A 21,870-nucleotide genomic window follows, 5' to 3' on the forward strand; every position below is an offset into this window, starting at 1 on the left:
GGCTGGGACTGAATGACAGAGTGACAACATCATATCCAAAGGCTCGCTGGGGGGGACCCGAACTCCTCTGAGGGTGGGGGGAGAGTAGTATCACCCCATTTGATAACTGTCCCCATGCGCCAGGCCGCGTGCTGGGTCCTTTCCTCAAGTTGCCTGGTTGTCATTGTCTGCTGAAAATGGCCACCCGATCTCAGAGGACTGACTTCTCTCCCTTTTTCCCTTCTAGGCTAATGGAGGTTGGCAGGATGCTACTACCCCTTCATCAGTGACCTCCCCTACAGAAGGCCCTGGCAGTGTTCACTCTGATACCTCCAACTGATCTCCCAGCAATCGCATCCCGGCTGACCCCGCGCCCCCGTTGGGGCAGGGCCAGGAGGGAGGGTTTCTCTCCCAACGCTGAAGCGGTCAGACTGGAGGTCGAAGCGATCAGCAAACACAATAAGAGTCTCCTTCTCTTCTCTTCTTTGGGATGCTATTTCAGCCAATCTGGACACTTCTTTATACTCTCTTCCCTTTTTTTTTTTTTTTTTTTTTTTTTTTTTCTGGGTAGAAGCCACCCCTCCCTGCCTCCAGCTGTCAGCCTGGTTCCCGTCATCTTCCCTTTGCCTTTGTCCTAGACTCCCGGGCCCCCCCCCTGCCCTCTATGACATCACTGAAGGATATTTTCAACCATTAGAGGAATTTAAAGAGGAAAAAAAAAATGACGAAGAAAATAATAAACGTGTTTGTATGTTTTCATGCTGGTGGTTTGAGGAGCCAGATTTACCTCACTCGATCCCTCGCTCCCTCTGCTGACAGACAGCCCTTCTCTGCTTCTCTTGCTACTCTCACTACCTCTTAGCAGGAACACGCCACACTGCCCTGCTCCTTCCGGGCCCCCTGCCTCCTCTTCCTCTTCCTCCCTGGGGACAACACCGATTGGAACGCTTTCCTCTTCCTTCCCGGCCCCCGGTGCCCACTGGGGGCCGCCGTAGCTAGGCTTCCGAAGGCGCCACGTTCTCTGGCTTTCAGCTCCGCAGCGTTGGTTGATTCCCAGGCAGGAGGTCAGGCAGCCGGGAGGGCGCGGGCACAGCACGGGCAGGATCGCTCCAGGCTTTGTCATACCCCCCAGAACAGCGGCTCTCCGTGTCGGAAGCGCAGTCTTTGGACACCGTTCGACACTCAGTAAGCAACGTTTAGAACTCATCACAGAACCAGGCCTGAGGTAGGCATGGTGACGAATGCGTCACCAAGCACGAGGTTGTTCTCCCGAAACCCTTCGACTCTCCCCTCACACACACGCACGTGCATATCAGGCACACGCCCGGTCTGACCCCTTCACGCTCCCCAGATGCCATTTACAAATACTTGCGTTAGTAACCCAGGCATAGACCTTATGAGCCCAAGACAGGGAATTAGCGACTCTTGAGTGAAGGTCACCGTTGTGTCCGGGCTTCCGGGACCTGCAGGCCCGATAGCATGCGCTTACACTTAATGACATGCACAGGACCTGATCGTGACAAAGGCCAGGTTTGCCCGTGTCACCTCTTCTTGTTCCCACCACCTCTGTGTGCTCAGGCAGCCACGCACGGTACTTGCAATGTCTGTAAAGGACTCGGATCTGTTGCATTTGTGGTTTCATATTAGGCACATAGTCTTGATTACCCAAAGTGTCACACCGCACCCCCATGTTCTTGACCCTGACGTATTGCTCTGGAGGGGAGTTGTCCAAGAACGTGACTCGTGTGAACTTTTTGGTGGCTTAATCTGGAGACTTAAAAGGCATTGGGGAAAGGCGGGAAGGATGTTTACCTTGAAATCATCAGTGACTTTTATTCCTTGGGGACATCTAAGAGAGAGTACTAGAAAGCTATTCTGGAATGTCACCTGAGCTCACCATCTTCAGAGCCGGCCCTACCAGCAATAAAGATGGCAGCTCTGTTGGTTGATCAAGTGGCGGGGTGGTCAGCTCTCCTGATGCCTCATTTTCTTCATTTGTAAAATGGGGATTGTTATGCCTGCCTCACCAAGAGGCTTGTGAGAGACGGGAGAGAGTGATTTCATTCATAGCCAGTCTGCAAATGTGAAGTCAGGGAAAGTAACACCCCCGAGATAGACTGTGGTTCAAGCCATGTAGGGACAATAAATGTCCATCCTGTTCTAACTTCTGGTTACCCTTGGTACTCTGATGCCATCACCATGATGACAAAGAGAAGAGTTATTGTTGGTTTTTCTTAGTTTTGCTGTGTTTGGTTTCTTAGGGTAGAGAAAAGCTCCCAATCTAGAAAAATAGGACCTGGTTCTCTTAGTTTGTACTTGAACCCAACACGTGGCCTTGCACGTACTTGGTTCCTGTCTCATCTCCTCTACTTGGGAGGCTTCCAGGGAGAAGTACAAGACCCTGAGGGGTGAGGATGGCTAGCTGACAAGGGCGTGGAAATTGTGCATAGCAGTGCAGTAGTGAATGGAAGACGCTCCTCTCTGTGTGCTCTCAGCGGCCCGGGACGCTACCTAAGAAACTCAAAGGCTATGTGTATTTGCAGGAAATGCAAAAAGTAAATATCTGGCAAAATGAGATTATGCCTTGATGACTAAGGCCGTGTCTACTAATCTGTGCCGTAATCAGAACAGAGCTAGATAAACAGGGTGCCCGGAAGGAGTGTCTTTGTGACTGCCCACATAGGACCATGGCTGGATCGCATCTGCTTGACTTGGGGCAAAGAATGAAAGAGATAACTAATCCGAAAGGGTTCTCTTGGCAACAAGAAGTCTGACTCCAGATTTGGCTTGAACGGTTGCCATGTTAAGTGCATGCGAAAGCTCAAGAGCAGTGCTACGTTTGCACAGGCAGTTTCTCTGCAGGCAGCAGTTTGCACTGGCGCCCACTCTCACAGCATCTTCCCCACCCAGCACTTCAGTCCGTCCTCTCTGTACCCAATACTTTCCCCACAGACTCCCCCCAGGCCCACTGCCACCTCCGGCGTGGCAGCCGTGGGGTCCCTCCGAGTTAAGCCAAGCACGAGAACACTGAGAGGGGCGGGACGGGTCTGGAAAGAGCATGCCTCTGGGAATTCAGACTAAGTCAGTCCCACAGATACCAGGATCCCTTCATTGTCTAATGGAAGTGGGAGTGCTCCGTTTTCCCCGACAGCAAATTTCCCTGGAGAAGCGATAGCAGACCTTGGGTTTGCCCACCTTGTAACTCTTCATTATCTCCCCCTTTTCACCCCCAACTTCCCCCCCGTGATGTGGAATTGACTCCCACACAATCTTCTGCCACGTGGCGCCTTCTTTGCGGTTTCGTTTTTATTTTGCTGTGGTGGTCGTTCTTTATTTGCTGGTTGCCTTTTCTCACACATATCTTGTTTCCCCTCTTTGCTTCTGCTTTCTGTTTTTCTGCCCAGAAAAACCTGACTTCGATACCAAAAAAGATGAAACTACAGAAACTCAAATTTAAAAAAAAACTTAAAAAAAAACACAAAAAAAATACTCAACGATTCTTTCAGCTTTATTAACATTTTCCATTGTTTCTTGCGACTTGTGTCTCGTTCTTTGTAGTATTGATGATGAACATTTGATAATGAATGTTCTTGTATATTCAGATAAAGGAGAAAAAAAAAACCAAAAAAGCGGTCTGAATTTAATAGTGTTTATAATAAAAATTTTAAAAATGACCCTCATAGCACGCAAAACAGGATGGGGAGTTTCCCTCTTCTTTCTGTGACAATGAGCATCATTCCTGCATTAGTTTTTAACACCAAACTACCTACATTCATCATTTCCCCCATTTTTCTTTTATTTTCTTGCATTTGTGAATTAGTTCAAGAATGCTAGAAAAGTGTCGAGTTGTGCACATCCATTTCTTGTTTCACAATGTTTAAAAGTGACAGTAATTCATTTTGTAAACTTAAAAAAAAAAGGTTGGAATAGTGAGCATAATAGGTACAACCTAACACGTTGTTATGTTTATTAACTTTGAGACCCGGAAATAAATTCTTTTCTTTTCTTTATTCTTAATCTTAAAAATACAAAAAAAAAATTATGTTTTCTTTTGTGTTATTTTTGGTTTGTTTATTTGAGGGGGGGGGCTTTTTTAATTGTCAGGATTATTATCTTGCTGTTTTTCTTCCTTTAATATGTATATGAGGTGATGTGAAAAGATGACATTGATAGCGTAGGCTGTTTTCTTGTTCTGCTTTGCTTCCGAATTCAGTTGACCAGTTGACGTCAAAAGCGGAGGTAAAGCCCCTATTGTTTCATTGCTCACCTGCATTTCCAAAGTGTGTGGCACGCCTGAAGTCCCTGAGAAAAATAAAATCAGGGGCTTGCTTTTCCCTGCAGCCCTTTAAAATTTCAAGAAATGGGTCCAGGAGAACTTTTTATAGTATAGGGAAAGGTTTTTGCCTTTGTTCATTCTGAATGTCACTACTAAGTGCTTTCTTTTCTTTCTCCCTGGTTAATAACAACATTCCATGAGGCCTCTTCCAACTACAGAGGATTTTTCTTCCAGAAGAATTCCGTGGCAGATACTAGTATGATGGACACCAATGGCTAAGTAGACTAGATCCAGGAAGCAGTCCCTGAGGCTGGTCTGCCTGCTTATCCCTTGAGTCCTGATTTTGTATGAAGAGTTGGTGAGATACTGCGTTTTAATGCTGTAGTTTTAATGCTAAGAGGTTAAGTTTGCTTTACTGACAGTACACCTTTTATTAACCTCTGATTTAGGCAGCTGCTTAAAGCAAATCGCAAAACTGGCATGATTCGGAATGTTTTTATTAGTTAGAGAAAAAAAGAAAGCCATGTTATCTGGAAGAAACTTAATTTTAAACATCTCTCATCCAACAAATGAAGTTCAGAAAGCAGCCAGAACTTAAGGGAAAAAAAGTGAAGTAAGAATGCAGAATTATTGGAGCAATACTTTAGGAAATATTTCTATCCGGAAACTTGTGCTCTTGTGTTTAAGTCATAATAAAATAATGACGAGCTTTTCACATCACCTTTGTGGTTTCAATCCCTAAGCTCAAAGCCTTCTGGAATCTTTCATTTTTTTGTAAACTTTTTTTTTTCTTTTGTTAAAATAAATAAAACATTCAATGTTTTCCCCCCTTTTCTCTCATTACTTCTTTTCTTTCCTTTGGCATTTTCATTTTGAAATGCTTTCCTTTGGTTGTTGCTTTTATTCTCCCCCTCCCCCTCCCCTTTTCTTATTATTCAGAGTATAAACCTGCAAAGCTCTGCTCTGTTTTTGGTTTTGAAAGTTTAAGCTTTTCTGCTTCTGTGAGAGCACAGGCTTCTTCTGTCCCTTTTGATTCCAACTGAACTTTTGTGTTCTCTAATGATACTAACACGGTGTAGGTTTTACAGTCTCCTAATTTGTACTGGTAATGCATATTCCAAATAAATAGTTTCTTTTGTTGCAAAAAAAAAAAAGATACTTGTATTTTGTGCAAATTTCTTCTCTTATGTTCTGGCAACTTCTCTTTCCCCAAGCTAGTCCTGGATTAGTATTGATCATGGTTTAAACTGTTGCCCTAATTATTTAAAGATCTACATACCATGGCAGTGGGGCAAAGACCTCATGGGCCACCTTCCTCACCCAGGAAATGGAAGGAAGGTAGGAAGGAAGGAAGGATCACTTGTGGGCAAACATCAGCTGACTATGGGGGGCAGAGATCCCCCTTCTTGCCTGCTTGTCTACGACTGGCAGCCATCAATCCACCAAGCACCAGTTCAAAGAAATACTAGGGAAATTTTCCATAATTATAAGTGTCCAAGTAATGGCTGTTTGCCCAGTGATTTTCCTTTCCTTCTCTTTGTCTGCTGTGATCTGGCCATAAGGAAAATTGTGGTTCCCAAGAGATGTTTCAGAAGAAGGAATCTAGTTTACAACTAATACTCAGGTGTAGACTTTCAGAAGTATGCTAGCTGTCACTACCGTGGATTTGCCCATCTACCATCTGTTAACGTCTACCATCCCAAATAAACATCTCTCCCAATAGTTTGTCTGCACTCACACTGAGTCCCTGACCTTTGGGGTTACAGTCTGCTACCGAGGTTGGTGTCTCAGTGTTCTGGCTGGAACACCAGCCGTCCACACCTACGCCTGGGCCACAGCCCTTCACACCACCTTTCCATCCATAGAATGATACGGAACTTTTGGTCTGGCATTTGACATCTTGTGCTAGTCTAGGGGCATCACATGCATTGTATTCTCCCTTTCATGTTGTAACTCTACTAAGTGGCTAGTATGTATTGAAAATTGAAACACCAGTCACTTTCCCATTCATCAATAGAAACTAGATTTTAAAAAATGGACAATCAATAGGGATCAAATATCATTTTTATTAGTGGGAAAGCTAAGTGCCTGCCCAGTGGTCTCAAAAATATGCAGCTATCTGCTAATGTTGAGTTGGTGAGCACCGCCAAAGGCCAAAACCAAGGACTTGTGTTCCCTCTTCAAATCTAAACATTGGGACACACTTAAAGGAGCCAGTGGGCTCAGACTCCTTCCTTTTTCAATTACATGGTGAACTGTGGACCTGACTTACCCCACCTGGTGTATTAATTAGAGTGGTACTAAACTGTTGTAATAAATAGACCAAAAATGTAAACTGTCTCAACTGAAGTACAAGTCTGCTTCTCACCTATGCCTTAGCCTAGGTGTTCCTGGTCAGAGTGCTTCCTCTCCACACAGTGATTCAGGGATCCAGTGCTTTCCCTTCTGTGGCTCAGCCATGCTCCAGGAATCTGTAGTCCTCCACATTTAGCCGACAGAAGGGAAAGAATATGAAGAAGGCTCCCTGACTGCTTGAAAGGCTTGACCAACTCTTCTCTTCCATTATTAATTCCTAAATGCAAGGGTTAGGGTTAGGGTGGGAGGTTGGAAATGTAGTCCCTGGCGAGCAGCCACTGCTTGGCCACAACTCTGCACAATAACTTTTTGGACAGCTGGCTATATCTGTCACACACAGTGACCAAAAGGATAAGTGAGAGCAAAGGACAAGCCCGCATGGCTGGTTCATTGACTAAAACACTCTCAGTAAAAGCATTTCCAGTCAATGTTTCACCCTTGGCTTTATTACTCTTCAGTAGGGAGGTCAAGGAAGGGGTACAACAAGGAGCATAGGTACTCGATCCAATATAGCCCCCTCAAGGTAGAGGAAACTGAAGTCCCACCTCTATAGGAGTGTAAGAATGGGGAGAAGCACCCCCTTTTCCCCAGCATTTTCCATATTTTGTTTTCTAACTGAAGCCTCAGCACCAAGCCTGTGGTCACAAGGAGAAAACTGCAGTATATTACAGCAGCTTTGTTCCCACCTTCATGTCACACCCCCATGTTCACTGCTGGCTGGAGGGATCAAGTCTGGTGGTCAGCAGTCATCTGTGAGAGTGTGGGAGACTATAGGTCTAAAGCCTTAAAATCATAAAATCTGATATGCTCCTCTCAAACCATAGATTTCTACCTGGCTATCTCGATGGACGGCCACCATTTCTCCACTTTAAAAAAAGAAATGCAGAAAGATACCAATTTTGCTGACCACCATTTGGTATCCAGAATATAACCTCCCTTCTGGAAACATCCAGTGTGGAGGGTGGCACAAGTACCCAGTCTTATGAAATCATTTAATGGGTGAGTTCAAGGAAGTTGCTTTAATCCCAGAACCAGAGGGCCAGAGCTAGGAACGATACCAGCTTTGAAAACCTCCCTCTCATTCCTGGCATAAGAGCTACTGCAGAGTACAAATCAAGAAATCAGAGAGTTTACTGACCACTGAGGCCAGTGAGATACATTCTATGGCGTCCAGCCTTGGGCAGACTGCCAAGGCCACCCTGGACATTGCAGGGGTGGGGAAGAGGTGTTGGAAAGGGTTATGGCTGTGGCAGTGGCACATGCTTTGGAGAACCATTGTCCTTATACATGCTCCCGGGACCCATGCGAGAGATGGTGCAGTGCTCGTTCCCGGATGCCTCTGGGTAGACCAGAAGGACCTACTCATTCACGTCCAGGCTATGCTATCCCCAGGGTTAGAATTTATTCCTTTGCCGGATACCCATCCCCGATTTCTAGTGTAGCTCGCCAGAGTATATTATCCACATGCACTTCTTTTTTTGAATTATTTTTTTAAATTTGTTTTTGATTATTATGGGTATATAACAGTTGTATATATATGTATAGGGTACCTGGGATGTTTTGACAAAGGTGCCAAGTCATATAGTACATTTGAATACAACTGTCATTGTTCAGTACCCAGGGAGGAATTGCAGTTCAAAATAAAATCCTTCTCCTTTGTAAATTAAAATTCAAAGAGATGTTAGTCTACATCTCTACCCTCCCTGCTTTCCTCCTGCCATGCTCATTCTCAGCCAGTCTGCTCTCATGCCATACTCAGAAGTAGAGTTTAGGGCCTTCCTTATGCAGTGGAAGCAGGGGCCTCTACCACCAAAATGGGGATAAACCATTCTGGTTTCTCCAAAGTGCAATTAATCCAAACTCGAATCTCTCTAGTGTCCTACTTCTTCTAGAAAGTCACTTAGTAAGCCTGCAAACAATTCAGGCTGGCCCACAGAATTTAGAAAACACAAGCTAAGTCCAGACTTCCATAGCAAAATTAAGTTTCCAGAACCCACATAACTACTGCTAAGGAAGGACCACAGCAGAGATTTGATAATGTAAGGAAACAGGAAAAAGACAGAGAGCATGTTAAAAAGTAAGAGTAAAATCTTTATTTTCAATCTTTACAATGCCAGTTGAGCGGTACCAAATGTAATGCTGAAAAAAAAGAGCCACCACCAAGAGGTTAATTTTGCACTCTGCTTCCTATATCCTGGGGGAAACAATCCAATCTCTGCATCCTGCCTCCTCTGTCTGAGAATGACCTTTGAAATATTCATGTCTTTGTGAAAAATTCAAAAATGTAAAATGGGTCCTCTCCAGTCCACAGGCTTACTCGAGGCTCCCTTCTTCCCCTTGGTATTCGCATACATATTTAAGTTTTGTGGATGTCCATCTCCCTGTAAACCCTGCATTCCTAATCCCTGTACCCCGGTGATCTGACATTCCCTTCTCTGGACTCTCTCCAGCTCCTGACCCGCTCTGGGCTTTTCCTTTGTCTCCAATCCTGAGTGCAGGCTGTGGTTCACCGTGCACAGGGCAGGGCTGCTCCCCGCTAGACCCCCGCTCCCCCAAGCCTCCCCCGCCCTCGGCCTCAAGCCGCTGCTGGCTCTGCTTCAGTCTCAGCAGAAGCATTCCTTTCTGCCACCTCTTTGAGGTTTGCCCCTGATGTTTCTCTCCTATTGTTCCCCAACTCCTTTTAAGCAGAGCCAGCAACGTTTAAAATTTTCTAAGCTGCTCCTTTCCCTAGTCACATCTTTCTGTCTCCTGTTGAGCTCACTCTCTGCTGGTGGGTCCAGGCATTTGTTTTCCTAACATACTTTTCTAAATTATATTTTGAAATCTTTTCCCCAAACTTCTATACCGGTCCAAAGCTTCCACTGCTCAGCTTTAACCACTTCGGTACCAGCGTCGACTATACTCGATAGCCACAGATGAACGTGCACAGCGACTTTAGCCAACAGCCGTGATATGACTTTTCTAATTTTTCATTTATCAAAATAAAATTGTGGACATTTAAAAATAACATAATGAAAACACATATGTATATGTTACCTATTCTGATTTACATTACAAGTAAAGTTGCCTGTAAAGTAAAACAAGCTTTCAGGGCTTTCAAGCTTTCCTGGTCACACAAGAGCAAAACGGATTTGTCATCAATGCACAGCACAAACTATCATGTGGACCGTGAGTGCCGGCTGTGGGCAGGGATTCGTGGCCGGTGAGCGCTGTACCGAAGTGGTTAACTCCTCGAGTTGAGTAAGGCTTCACAGAAGGTGTCTTCCTGTCACACCACACCCAGGCTCAGCTGACTGTTGTGCCCTAAAGGGGTCCCTCGTCATGACCCCCCTCCTTCCTGGGACCCTCCTAAGCGCCATCTCCTGGGCGGCACCTTCAGAGCACATGGCATGTCTGTTCTCCCCCGCCACACAGTAACTGCTATGTTAGAATTCACCAACAATCCTCAAAGGATTTCACCCTGACCTTCTTGATTTCCCCCCCTCAAATGTGTCCAGTGTTTTGTGTTATTACCGCATGAAGCCTTCTGAGCCATCCATGAGAATATTTGCAATCGCTTTCACCACTGGCTACCTGTCTGCTGCTTTGGGTGCTTTCTGGATCCTTTGATGTAAGGAATGCATTGGTTTGTTCACTGACATCTTAAAAACCAGACCCCACAGATTTGAATCCCAGCTCTACGACTGTGCTACTACTCTCTAGTACTGCCCGGTTCTCCCCGACATCAACCAGTTCTCCAACACCAGCTAGGTGTCCTACTATCCCATTCATAGGTTGAGGTCTGGAAGGGTCCTGAGCACAGGACCCTCTGTCCCCATGGAGTTGGGGGTGTGCCACCCTGGCTCACAGGAGTGTTCACCAACTCAGAAACACCCTGAGCTTCATTGTTTAGGAGTTTCATAGAGGTTTCATTACATAGGCATGAGTGACTAAATCATTGGCCATTGGCATGGGTGACTCAATCTCTAGCCTCTCATTCAAAGGATGGTGGGTGGGGCTGAAAGTTTTAAGCTTTTAGTTAAGACTTGGTCTTTTGGTGACCAGCCGCCATATTGGAACTGTCTGATGGCCTGCCAAGAGTCACCTCCCTGGAGCAAAAGACTCTCCTATCACCCTTATCACCCAGGAAGTTGCAAAGGTTTTAGTTACTCTGTACTAGGAACTGGGGACAGAGACCAAATATATATTCCCCATTGTACCATTACTAATTACTAGCTATGTGACCTTAGATACGTTGCTTAAGTCATTCTGTGCCTCAGTTTCATCATCGATAAAATGGAGATAATACTAGTATCTACCTCATAGAGTTGTTGGGAGGATTACATAGGTTGATGTATGCAAGGACTAAGAACAATGCCTGACACACAGCAAATGCTAAAAATGTGTCTGCTACTAGTGTCAAGTATGTCTCTCTGGGTGCATCTCCAAACCTGAACTAGTAACAATTAGAATATGCTCCTCTTTCCCAGGTCCATCATAAAGAACTTTGAGCTATGGATGTGTTTCCTTTTTTTTATTTATCGGTCTAGCCTGACTTCGAAGATCTTAGCCCTACTGAGGAAATTCCTATCATCACCCCAGCTCAGTCAGTGTGTCTTCTGTCATTTCTCACTCACTTTTCCACTGCTCCTAGTTTGATCACACAATTACAAACTTCAAAACAAAATACTGATCCCATTTCTCTTTGAAAATCTGAGCAAACTGGATTCCTAGGGCCAGACTTGTTCAGGTGGGTGCCTTCTTGATGTCTTTTGTAGCCTTGGATTTGTAAAAATGCCATCAAAATATTTCCTCACCTCAACCCAAGAGTAGATGGGCACCTCCAATAAACAGGGGCCCCCTTTCCTTTGCGTCTCACTGATAAAATGCTCTGTTACCACCATTAGAACACACACACACACACACACACACACACACACACAATGTGGCTGAACACAAATCTGAGTTTCTAAAACCCCCCATTCCCATAAGAGCCAGCGTGCAATCCTGTGGTGGGGTCTGAAGCCCTGCTAATGTTTCCTTCATGGATCTTGTATTTCAAAAATAGAAAGATAAAGGGAGAACTTGGGGCGGCTGAGGCAGTGTGCCCACTTACGCTTCAGAGACCCCAAAGGCTCACATGGATATGCGAAGAGCTGCAAACAACAGTATGTTCCAGCCAAACACTGGAAAGGATATTCAGATCTTTGAGACACCCCAAACTCTCATCTTAAGAAAATTTAGGATTCTTCAAAGAAATCACAAAATTCAGGCTTAGAAGTAAAGTAGGCAGAGTTGGTCTTGGACAAAACTATGACGTCATTGAAGTTTTTCTTCAGACATGCCGTGTACTTTCTTTGAATCCTTGTTTTCTTCTAGTATTTCTTTTCTAGGTTTCTCACTGCCAAGCTGTGGAGAAAGAATGTATAAGATATCTCAGTATGTAAAATCTCCCCTGGGGTGATGCTCTGCTCTTCAAATGCTAGTCTTTGGGTTTATCTGCAAGTCTTCCAGGTTTATCTAACCAAGTTGAAGGACAGGGGTTTCCATCTTCTTACCTGTCAGTGCAAGGAGCAGTGACTGACTGTGAATCAAGAAGCCATTTTTTACTAATGGCTCAAGAGACACCTGGAGGTTCACCAAATGCAGGGCTCTTTCTTAGAGAAGGAAGCCAACTCTCCATATCTTACCTCAAATTTAAGACCACAGGCTGGCCTGAATCATTCTGGAGACACATCTAAGAGGACAGAGCAGTGAGTAGTGACCCTGGAGGGCCCTGACACCTGTGTATCCACATAGCCCTGAAGCTCAGAGAGGGGCCTCTGCACCTGGTTCCAGAGAACAAGAGACTGTGACTTTGTCAGTCGTATTAACCATTTATCCTCTGCACCCAAGTTTATCCCAGTCAAGTCACCGCATCTTGACCTTAAATGACATAAAACTAGCTCTTTTATTCCTAGGTTTACAGTCCTACCTCTGCACACGTTACTGCTTTCTTCAGATTGCTGGCACCCCCTCCTTGGGACTTTCTCTGCATTGCCACTGCCCACCGCACACCCCTACCAGGCCAATAGCAAAATCTCTGCTGAGGATTCTGAGAGTCCCCTGGGCTCCTCTCTCAAAGGGTTGTTCCTTGGGGCATCATAGACTGTGCCCAAATGGGGAGCTATCTGTAGACCAGCCTTGCATTTCTTCAACAAGTAAGCACGCTCTGATCACCTCCTAGGTGTCAGGCACTGCGTTGTACTCCAGGAGTGCCTTAACTTCCACTAGATCTGCCACAGGAAAGACTGGCTGAGAAAGAGTAAAAATTAAACAAAACACAACCCATATCTCTGGGTCCTTGGTAATGAATACCACTGTGTTCATCAGTTTACAAGCTTGGGCAAGAATTTGAAATTATCATGCCCATTAACAAAGCCGTAAACCAGGGGGAAATAGAATTAGGCTAAGCTTATGGAAACAGATGTGGATTAAAATTTTAAAAGTTCTTGCTATTGGATGACTTGAAGTAGTTAATTCCATCAAGGAATAGAATAATAGGAAGCCCAAGAAAGCTGCTGAGGAAATGTTATGACCCAATTATTTCAAATTGTCTAGCTTGAAGGAGCGGTGGAAGGATGATGCTTAGGCTGGCATCCCTGACACCCAGAAGCAATGATGATGCTGATTTGCAACCTTCTGAGGCCTGGATTATAGTTGCTCTACTTTCCCCCAGCCACACGGAAATTTAATTCCATCCAATTCAATCAATACTTATTGGCAGCTGAGTGCCGGGAACACACGAATGCACAAGATCACTAAGATGAGTTAGCAGTTGCTTTCTTAAAAAAAAAAAACCATGTATGTAGACTTAGGTTGCTCTGTAGAAGTAAAGAAATCATGTTAAAATGATAGACAAGAAATATTCTGAATTCTGAGATGCCTTCATTAATCTTTTCTCCTATTTTTTTAGAGGCTCAAATAACAGCTGTTGGCTACAGCCAGACTGGTCTTCTTATAGCACACCTAGAAATTCCAAACATTCTTCTTCTTTTTTTTTTTTTTTTTTCATCTTTTTACCTTTGCTCACCATGTCACGATGTCAACCACCTAGAATGATGGTCCCTAATACACTCCCAGGCCAACCTGCACCCTCATCCTCCAAGCAGGTGTCCATCTCTCCTGGGAAGCCTTCCTTCATCCCCAAGCTATCTGTCCCTCCTCTGAGCTCCTCGAAGGTGTCTCTGGCCCTGCCTTGATTGCTTTTTTAAGTATCTTATCTCCCCACACAAATTGCTAGAACTGGAAGGGTCAGATCGCCCTCACACAAAGAGCAAAGCACCAGGTTACACACTTAGTACTTGCTCAGACATTAGAGGGAGGAAGGAAGAAAAAAAAATAAAAAAGAAGAGAGAGGGAAAGAGGGAATAATAGAGTGAGGGAAGAACAAGTAGGGGAAGACAGAGGAAAGTCAGGGTCAGGGTGAGGGGGTGAAAGGACGTAGATAGGGCAAGCGAGGAAAGAAAATAATAGGAAAGCAAAGAAGAAGGAAAACAGAGAAGGAGAGAGGTTTAAGGAGAGGGGGAACAAAAGGAGGGGAGATTGGAACCATTCCAATAAGACATAAGAGACACATCACATCCTCTCCCCTATGCTCAGCACCTTGGTAGTGAAAAGCCACACAGGAGGCACTAAGAGAGAACAAGGTCTCAGAGAATGTGTGGAACAGATAGAAAGACAGACTTCTACGGCATGACCTCTCACAGCGTGGTTTAAGAGCAACTCTGCCTACCTAGCTTCTAAATAGCAAGTCTGTGGTTTATTTAAAGAATCCACTGTGGCTCACGCGTGTAATCCCAGCACTTTGGGAGGTGGAGGAAAGAGGATTGTTTAAGGCCAGGAGTTTGAGACCAGCCTGGGCAGCATAAATAATTTTACAAAAAAAAACAAAAAACAAAAAAACTTTAGAAAATATTTTTTACAAAAAACCCACCAAAAACTAATTAAAAAAAAAATCTCTACAAAAAATAATTAAAAGAAAAATTAGCCAGTAGTATTGGCACATACCTATAGTCCTAGCTCCTCAAGGGGCTGAAGCAGGAGGATCTGTTGAGCCCAGGAGTTCAAGGTTACAGTAAGCTATGATCACACCACTGCACTCCAGCCTGGGTTCTCAAAAAAAAAAAAAAAAAAAAAAAAAGAATCCTAATTCTTTTTGAGATGAGAGCCTGGATTGTCTAACAGTCCTGAATATTCCTGCCACATTTTATTTGAACGCATGTTATTTGCAACTACCCATTCATTTATTCCTTCACAGAGCAAATATTGAACAAATACCCCCCACCATGTGCCAGGCACTAAACTAGGTATTAGGGATACAACCTTAATCAAATTCCCTGTTGTCAGGGAGCTTAGGTTCCAGTGGGGTGGGAAACACATGGTAAACAAAATAAATAAGTAAACTAAGTGACATATTAAATGGGGACAAGAGCCAGGGGAAAGAGGTCAGAAAGGAGGATGGAGGTGCTGTGGTGAAGCATTGGTGAAGGGGGTGAGGAAGCAAACCAGTAGGGTATCTGAGAAGATTGTTCCAGGCAGAGAGAATGGCCTATGCAAAGGCCCTGGGGCAGGAGCACATCTGGTAGATTTGAGGAATTCCAAGGAGCCCAGTGTGGCTGGACCAGAGACAGTGAAGGGAAGACTATTTATTAGGTTATGTGGTCAGAAAATCGATGGTGAAAGGGAGGAGCAGACCTTATAGGGCCTCTTGGGGGCCCTGGTAAGGACTCTGCCTGTTCCTTAGAGTGAACCTGGAGGCCTTGGGAGGTTTAGGGTAGAGGAGCAGCGTGATGTGACATAAGTTCTAGCAGTGTGGTTCTGGCAGCAGTGTTGCGAACCCACCACGAGGAAGCGAGTTTGGGAATGGGGAGCCCCGTCAGTGGGTGATGGCAACATTGTGGGCAAGAGGTGAGGGCAGCGTGGACCCAGCGCACATCCCAGTATAAGTACGGTCCACTGGCCCTGCCTGGAACCTGCCTCGGCACACACAATTCCTTCTGCCTGGAATGACCTTCTCCCTGCTAGAACGCTTTCCCAGGCCAGGCTTCAAGGCCAATGCCACGCGTCATCCAGAGTCCCCAGAGAGGATCATTGCCCCCTTAGCGTTCTGCTCACCTCGTCGTATTGTGTTGCGATTATCCCTTTGCGTTTCTGCCTTTCTTCAAGAACACCTCGATTTCAGCTCAGTTCACAGATACTTCTACTCAGTGGGGTGAAGAAAGCAAATAAGACAGTGTCCCCATTCCCACCCCATATGGGAGGAGACTGAACAATCACTCCCTCCCTCACCATGGAGTTTGGCTCACAGTTGTCAAGTGAATAAGTGAACAAAGAAATTTACCAGAAGCCAAAACACCCTGGGCTGCGGGAGAGCTGGTGTCCTTATTTGCAGTGTTGTTTAAGGTGTCGTCGTGCAGGGCTTCATCTTCATCCTGTGGCCACCGCACCAGCTCTCGGTCCAGCAAGGACGGTTGCCCATCAATGCCACAGTGTCCAGAGCTAAGGATCTTGTCATAGTGAGGGAGGGAGGGAGGCCCCCATGGAAGATTCCAGGAAGTGCAAGATGATTAAAGGTAGTCGTGGAAGTATTTATTTTTTTCTGCAGTTGGTGCCTGTAGATGCAAAGCTGTCTCCCCAGAGTCTCTTGGTGACATTTGTTACTTGACTTTCCAGTTCTTAAACAGAAATCCTGTCCTTTTCACTGAATTGCTCCTCCTTTGCTAATGTTCTGTCTCCCTCAAGTCCCAGGCAGAGCATTTGACATTTGTTATTGGTACAAGAGCATCATTTGCTGAGTGTGAACAAAAAAAAAAAAAGTTTCCCCAAAGGGGAGGAATGAATAATTACCTCGGATCTCCTCACCCTTCGTCTCTGCCTTTAGACACAACAGCGATCCACAGCCACGCTGGGCCCCGGTGGGGAGCTGCCCTAATCGGTTTTACATTCTGGCTTCATGGAGATTGGTTGCTGTAATAACTGTAGACATTTCTGTGGAGGGCAAAAGCTGAAAGGTCGTGGAGTAACAGGGTGGGCTGAGGTGGGGGCTCCAGGGATGTGAGGTCCCTAGGAGAAGGTGCTGTTCCTCTAATCAGCAGATGTTTCCTGCTGAAACCCACCGGGAAGTGGGGATTGTTCTGGGTGCCAGGGTTGACAAACAAAGAGACCATCGGGGTGTCTACTGTCTAGTGGGGGCATCTAACATCAATTCATTGCTCACACAGAGAGGTGTAAATCTGCAACTCTGATATGCAACATGAACAAAAGACATGTGATCCTATGAGAGTCCATGATAAGGATAATTGAATTAGTTAACAAGGTCAACGGTGCCTTCTTGAGAACTTGCCTCTCACGCTATAAAGGGGCAAATTAGTTAAGTACGTAATGATGGACCAAAAGAGAGTTCTAGGCAGAGGAATCAGTAGATGCAAAGGTTGTATTGCAGGAGGGACGATGGCAGGTACCAGCACCTGCATTTAGGCCAGAGAGAGCAAAGGGTGGTCCCCAAGGAGGACCAGGAGGCCAGAGATGGACGTAGAGAGGAGAGGACTACATGGGGTCTCGATGTCATGTTTTCACCCCTCACTTCGCAGCCCCACCACCTGCACAGAGTAGTTCTCCATGAGGAGTGAAGCTCTGATACAATAATGGTTCTTCCATTCGTCCTTCCAGCATTTGCTTACTGAGTAACACCTCTGTGCCTGGAAGTAGGGGTAGTAAGAGGAGTAATTCACACCCTCTCCCCTCCTGAGATCACAGTCTTGTAAGATGTGGAAATAGAAAAACGATCCTACGTGTGGTAAGTGGTGTTAGCAAGTTATGTTTAATTGTCCTGGGACAGACTGACTCTTGTGTGGTGAGCTGGGAGGGGCCAGGGAAGACGTGGGTCACTGTTGCTGGCAGGAATAAGTTCAGCGCTCATTCTTTTTCCATGATTAGCCCCAGGACCTGTTAGCTTCCCACATCTCTCTCCTCTCCCAGCCCTGGCCCTTCAGCCTCCAGCGCCAGTCAGTGTAAATCTTTCCCGGAGAGTTGTTTCTCCTTGTGGTCATACAGTAACAGGCTACTAAACCTGCCTGCGGGGTGAATTACGAGCTGGTCCCCGGAGCCCCAGCCTCTGTTGCCCATGGAATGAATTGTGGAGCTCCAGGCTGCTGGGCTTTTTATTTATTTATTTGTTTGCTTTAGCATATTTTAATCCGATCATTAAATTGCAATCTGCCACCCATCCCCAACCCCGACTGTCTTCAGATGGAACAGATTTTTCATAGGTAATGATACCTATAAACTTTGGGCATGGCAGCCACAGGAGCAAACTGGGGGATGGGTGGAGTGGGGTTGCAGAAACACGTCCCACCTGGCTGGACCTTGGCTGACCTGCTATTGCCCTGGCTTGGTCTGACCTACCCCAGGGCAGCTAGAATGGCCAAGTTTTCCCGGACAGCAACTGTGGCCTTTTCCTGCCTGGGAAGCCCGTGCTCAGAAGGCAGAGGTGAGCCTCTGCACCTTGTCCCTGCATGCATAAGATCACCCTGCTCCACATTGTGCCAGGCAGTAAAGGTGTCACACAACCTGCCTTTATGGTGTCGCATGGGGAGAGATCCGCACTGATAAATCAAAGGCAAAGAGGATGCCAGATGGTGCCATGGAGCTCGTGTTCTCGAGGTCATCCGTCTGATCTACTGCTGCTCTGCACTGGGGAGATGGCCATCTGACAGCTGGGCTGTGACCCTTCAGAGGTGACAGTTGTCATGGTTATAGTATCAGCACCACCGACTTGTCTAGCATTTTATAAGGTGTGCTAACACATTCCTTTGAAGTCTCTCAACAGTCCTGGGAACATGACAGCGCAGATGTCATGATTCCCATTCTGCAGGTGATAAACTGAGACGTGGGGACGGAAGAGTAAATTGCTCAAGGAAGTACCTGGCTCAGAGCAGGTTCTCATTCATCGTGTGCTGAATGAATGAATCAGTTCATGCTGCCCTAAAAGCAGCCTGAAAGGCACATCTTAGGGTTTGCTTCTAAACTCACATCCAAAGAAAGGTCTAGGATTAAGATCCTAGGAGCCTGCAACATTGACCCGAACCAGGTGGGTAAGAAATTGCCACCAATTCCCTCTAATTAATTCTTGTGCATGCCAGAGTGCTTGAGAGTGGTGCTTTGAAGGTAGATGCACAGTAGGCAGGAAAAGATATGTCTCTGTGTTATTGTGCTTACGATGGTCTAGGCACAGTTCTAAGGGTTTTGAACATACTTGTTTAATTTTCTCAACAACCACTGAACAGGTGCTATCATTATATTAATTATAAATAAAGACACTGAAGCACAGAGAGGTTAAGCACCTTTTCCAAAAGATTACAAAGATGCAAAGCAGAGGAACCAAAGTGTGGCTTCAGAGTCTGAGCTATTGACTGCTCTGCCAGACCACCCATACTTTATTTTTTTTCCAGAAGATACAAGCTTCTGCCCTACCTGTCTATTGTCCTAGCCATCTCACTGCCAGAGTGCAGGTACAGGTGGAATGACAGAGGCAGTTCTTGCTTCAGTGTAAGATTGGGGGCTCAGGAAAGGAAGGGGAGAGGAATCTCTGCCTTGCTAAGGAACTCAGACATTTCAAATAAATAAACTATCAATGCCATCAGGAAATAGTCTCGAGGCACAAAGCTGTCTCAACTCTTTCAGGAGAAAGGGGAGTCCAATCTGGAGATAAAACTCAGGACTCCAAGCTTCTAAGCCATATACCAGCCACTAGATAGTGGCACTTGAAAACATGTACTATTTTTTAAAAATCTATGTTTTAAAGCCAATAAGCCAAAAAGTTATTTCTATTCATTATTCTGTAAATGGTTAGGCGGCTGTGGTCAAATTATCTCAGAGAAGGAGCTGAATTTGCGGAAACCCAGGTAAAGCAGACGACTCAGTAATACAATCACACACTGGAGATCTTCATACTTGCAGCTCGTGTCTGCTGGTGGGCAACCCGGAGCAGAGGCTGTGGTCCCACTTCCTTCCTATGACCCAGCCTATTGTCTGTGAATTCTTCCACAGTCCCCAGGCAGATCCCAGAACACTCTGTGACAACAGAGGACAGCAACAGACAAGCTGCGGCCCAAAGCCATCGTGCCAGGAAGCCATCCTTGAATGACATTCCCTATTGGAAAATCTCACCTAGATGCTGAGCCGTCCACAGAGACATAAAGCATAGATATGGGTTTATGACTTTATAAACCTTCCATCTTCCCTTATTCTAACCAGAACGGTGGGCACTAACCCTTACCTGGCTCCACTCATGACCCTCATAATAAATTTAACTGTGACCTAGGTGCTAATTCAAAATTGGGGGCTGATGGATGATTTGTTGAATATTTTATTATTTGTACCCTTAACATTCCCAAATCAAGCAAGATGACTGTGCTTTGAAGAATTATCTTAAGGCCAACCTTTGAGGAAATGAATCTGACTATAAAATAAATAAATTATATGGCATCTGAGATTCAGAAGGGGCCTCAGAAGTCCCCTGGCCCATTCCTCCTCTTTCCAAGCTGGACACAACCCTATGCCACCCAGTTTGTGGCTCTGACTTCTGATTCAGTGGCTAGAGATGGTTTTCAGCAAGAGAGAAATCCTTTTCTTGATAACATGGATTTTCAAGAGACCCTCTAGGGTGACTGGATCAAAGGGAAGGAGAACAGCATAGGGAAAGAGTCCACAGCAGAGATTAGAAAATTTATGAGACAGTAAGACACAGAGAAAGGCATAAGGTTGGTACCCAGAGAGCTCTCAGTTTTAAATCTTTGTTCTGCTGCTTAGGAGCTGGGGGGTCTTGAGCAAGTTATTCAAACCTCTCTGAGCCTTCTGAGGCTTCCCTTCATCTGTAAAGCAAGGATCTCAGGGTTGCCAGGATTAATGAGATACTATATTCAAGAGGCACAGCACACGGCTGACACATAGCAGGTGTGCCATCCATCTGATTTCCCTTTGTGCTTGCCCACAGTCCTACGCTTGGCTTCATGCTCAGGACAGGCCATAAAATTGGGCTACACAGACTATAGCTCAGAGACTATGCAGAAAAAAAATAATGCCCTGCTGGGGACAAAGTGTATCCAGGTACTGAGGAGAAAGCCACCATTCGTGATCTGAAAATTCGTGTGCAGGTGCCCAAGGCGAATGGCCCAGAATTAGGCATGTCCAGTCTGTAAGGTGGAGCATCCCTTCTCGAACGGTGGCCTGGAAGCTGTCCCTCTCAGGCTCAGCACACCTTTTCCATTACTCCGAGGGTTCAGGAAACATTTGCAGAAAGAATAATAAACAAACCCCAGAATCAGCCAGAGACCCAGGAAGGATGGGAAGCGGGAGGAGTCAGATGAGGTTTCAGTCACCGCTCACCAACTGCTTCCTATCCCCCACGGAGTTCTTGTCAATGATTATTCAATCTCAGGCCTGACCTTTCTATTCTAAATAACACTGCAATATCAGCGCGCCCCAGCCCGCAGCTTTTGCAGGAAATTAACTGTATCTGGCTCTCACAGGAGACCCAAGAAATCCCCTCAGTAACTAAGCCCAGACTGGTTTACAGAAAAAAAGAGCGAGCATTATCTTCTCCTCATACGCTCCTCCTAATACCCGTCTAAATATCACAGAGCTCCCAGCTGTTTAATTCTAATAAATACTCATCTATTCTCAAAACAGACAAATGTTAGGTCTCAGGTGGGCCCCAAGCATTTCGTGCGGGAGGAGGAAAAGAGACTGTGGAGAAAGAAGGAGTAGAACAGCCAGCGTTAGGTTTGTATTCGTGCTCAGTACCAGCCTAAGAAAATGGCTCCTGGTTTCAGTTGAGCCAGAGGCAGAGGTGACTTCTGAGGGGGGTCATTTGGGTGGCCAGTGTCCCCGCTGAGACGTCCTGTCTTCCCTCAGTGCGGCTCCACAGCAGCAGGAAGGGCTGGGAGAGCCCTGTGACCCGGCTGGCTGTCTCTGCGCTTCCGGCAGCTGGAGGGGGAGCCTCGGGGAGCAGAGTGAGCTGACAGTTCAGCGTTTGGGCTTTTGTTGCAAAGTCTTCCTGCTCTGAGTTGGTGTTTGGACCTGGGTCCAGATGGCTACCTCACCCTCAGGGACCCCACGTGGGGTACAAGAAAGGCAGAGAGAGAAAGGCCTCCCGTGACCTCTGAAACCTTGTTTGTGTGCAGATAACATGGTCCAAGGGTTGGGTGGGACAAAAGGGAAAACCATCTGTCATTTTGGCT

At 45.8% G+C, this 21,870-nt stretch overlaps 1 protein-coding gene across 3 annotated transcripts in view; it reads left to right on the forward strand.

Moving 5' to 3' along the window:
* PBX1 (PBX homeobox 1) overlaps positions 1–5,409 on the forward strand; it is a 277,176-nt gene extending 271,767 nt beyond the window's left edge. For all 3 annotated transcript variants that reach the window (XM_076000347.1, XM_076000349.1, XM_076000348.1), the window contains one exon: positions 227–5,409. In XM_076000347.1, the coding sequence (XP_075856462.1) occupies positions 227–319 (93 nt within the window). In that variant the 3' untranslated portion in view covers positions 320–5,409. The remainder of the gene's footprint in view (positions 1–226) is intronic.
* Positions 5,410–21,870: the final 16,461 nt, after the last annotated feature.

This window comes from Microcebus murinus, chromosome 2 (assembly GCF_040939455.1).
Source record: "Microcebus murinus isolate Inina chromosome 2, M.murinus_Inina_mat1.0, whole genome shotgun sequence".
Classification (NCBI taxonomy): Eukaryota; Metazoa; Chordata; class Mammalia; order Primates; family Cheirogaleidae; genus Microcebus; species Microcebus murinus.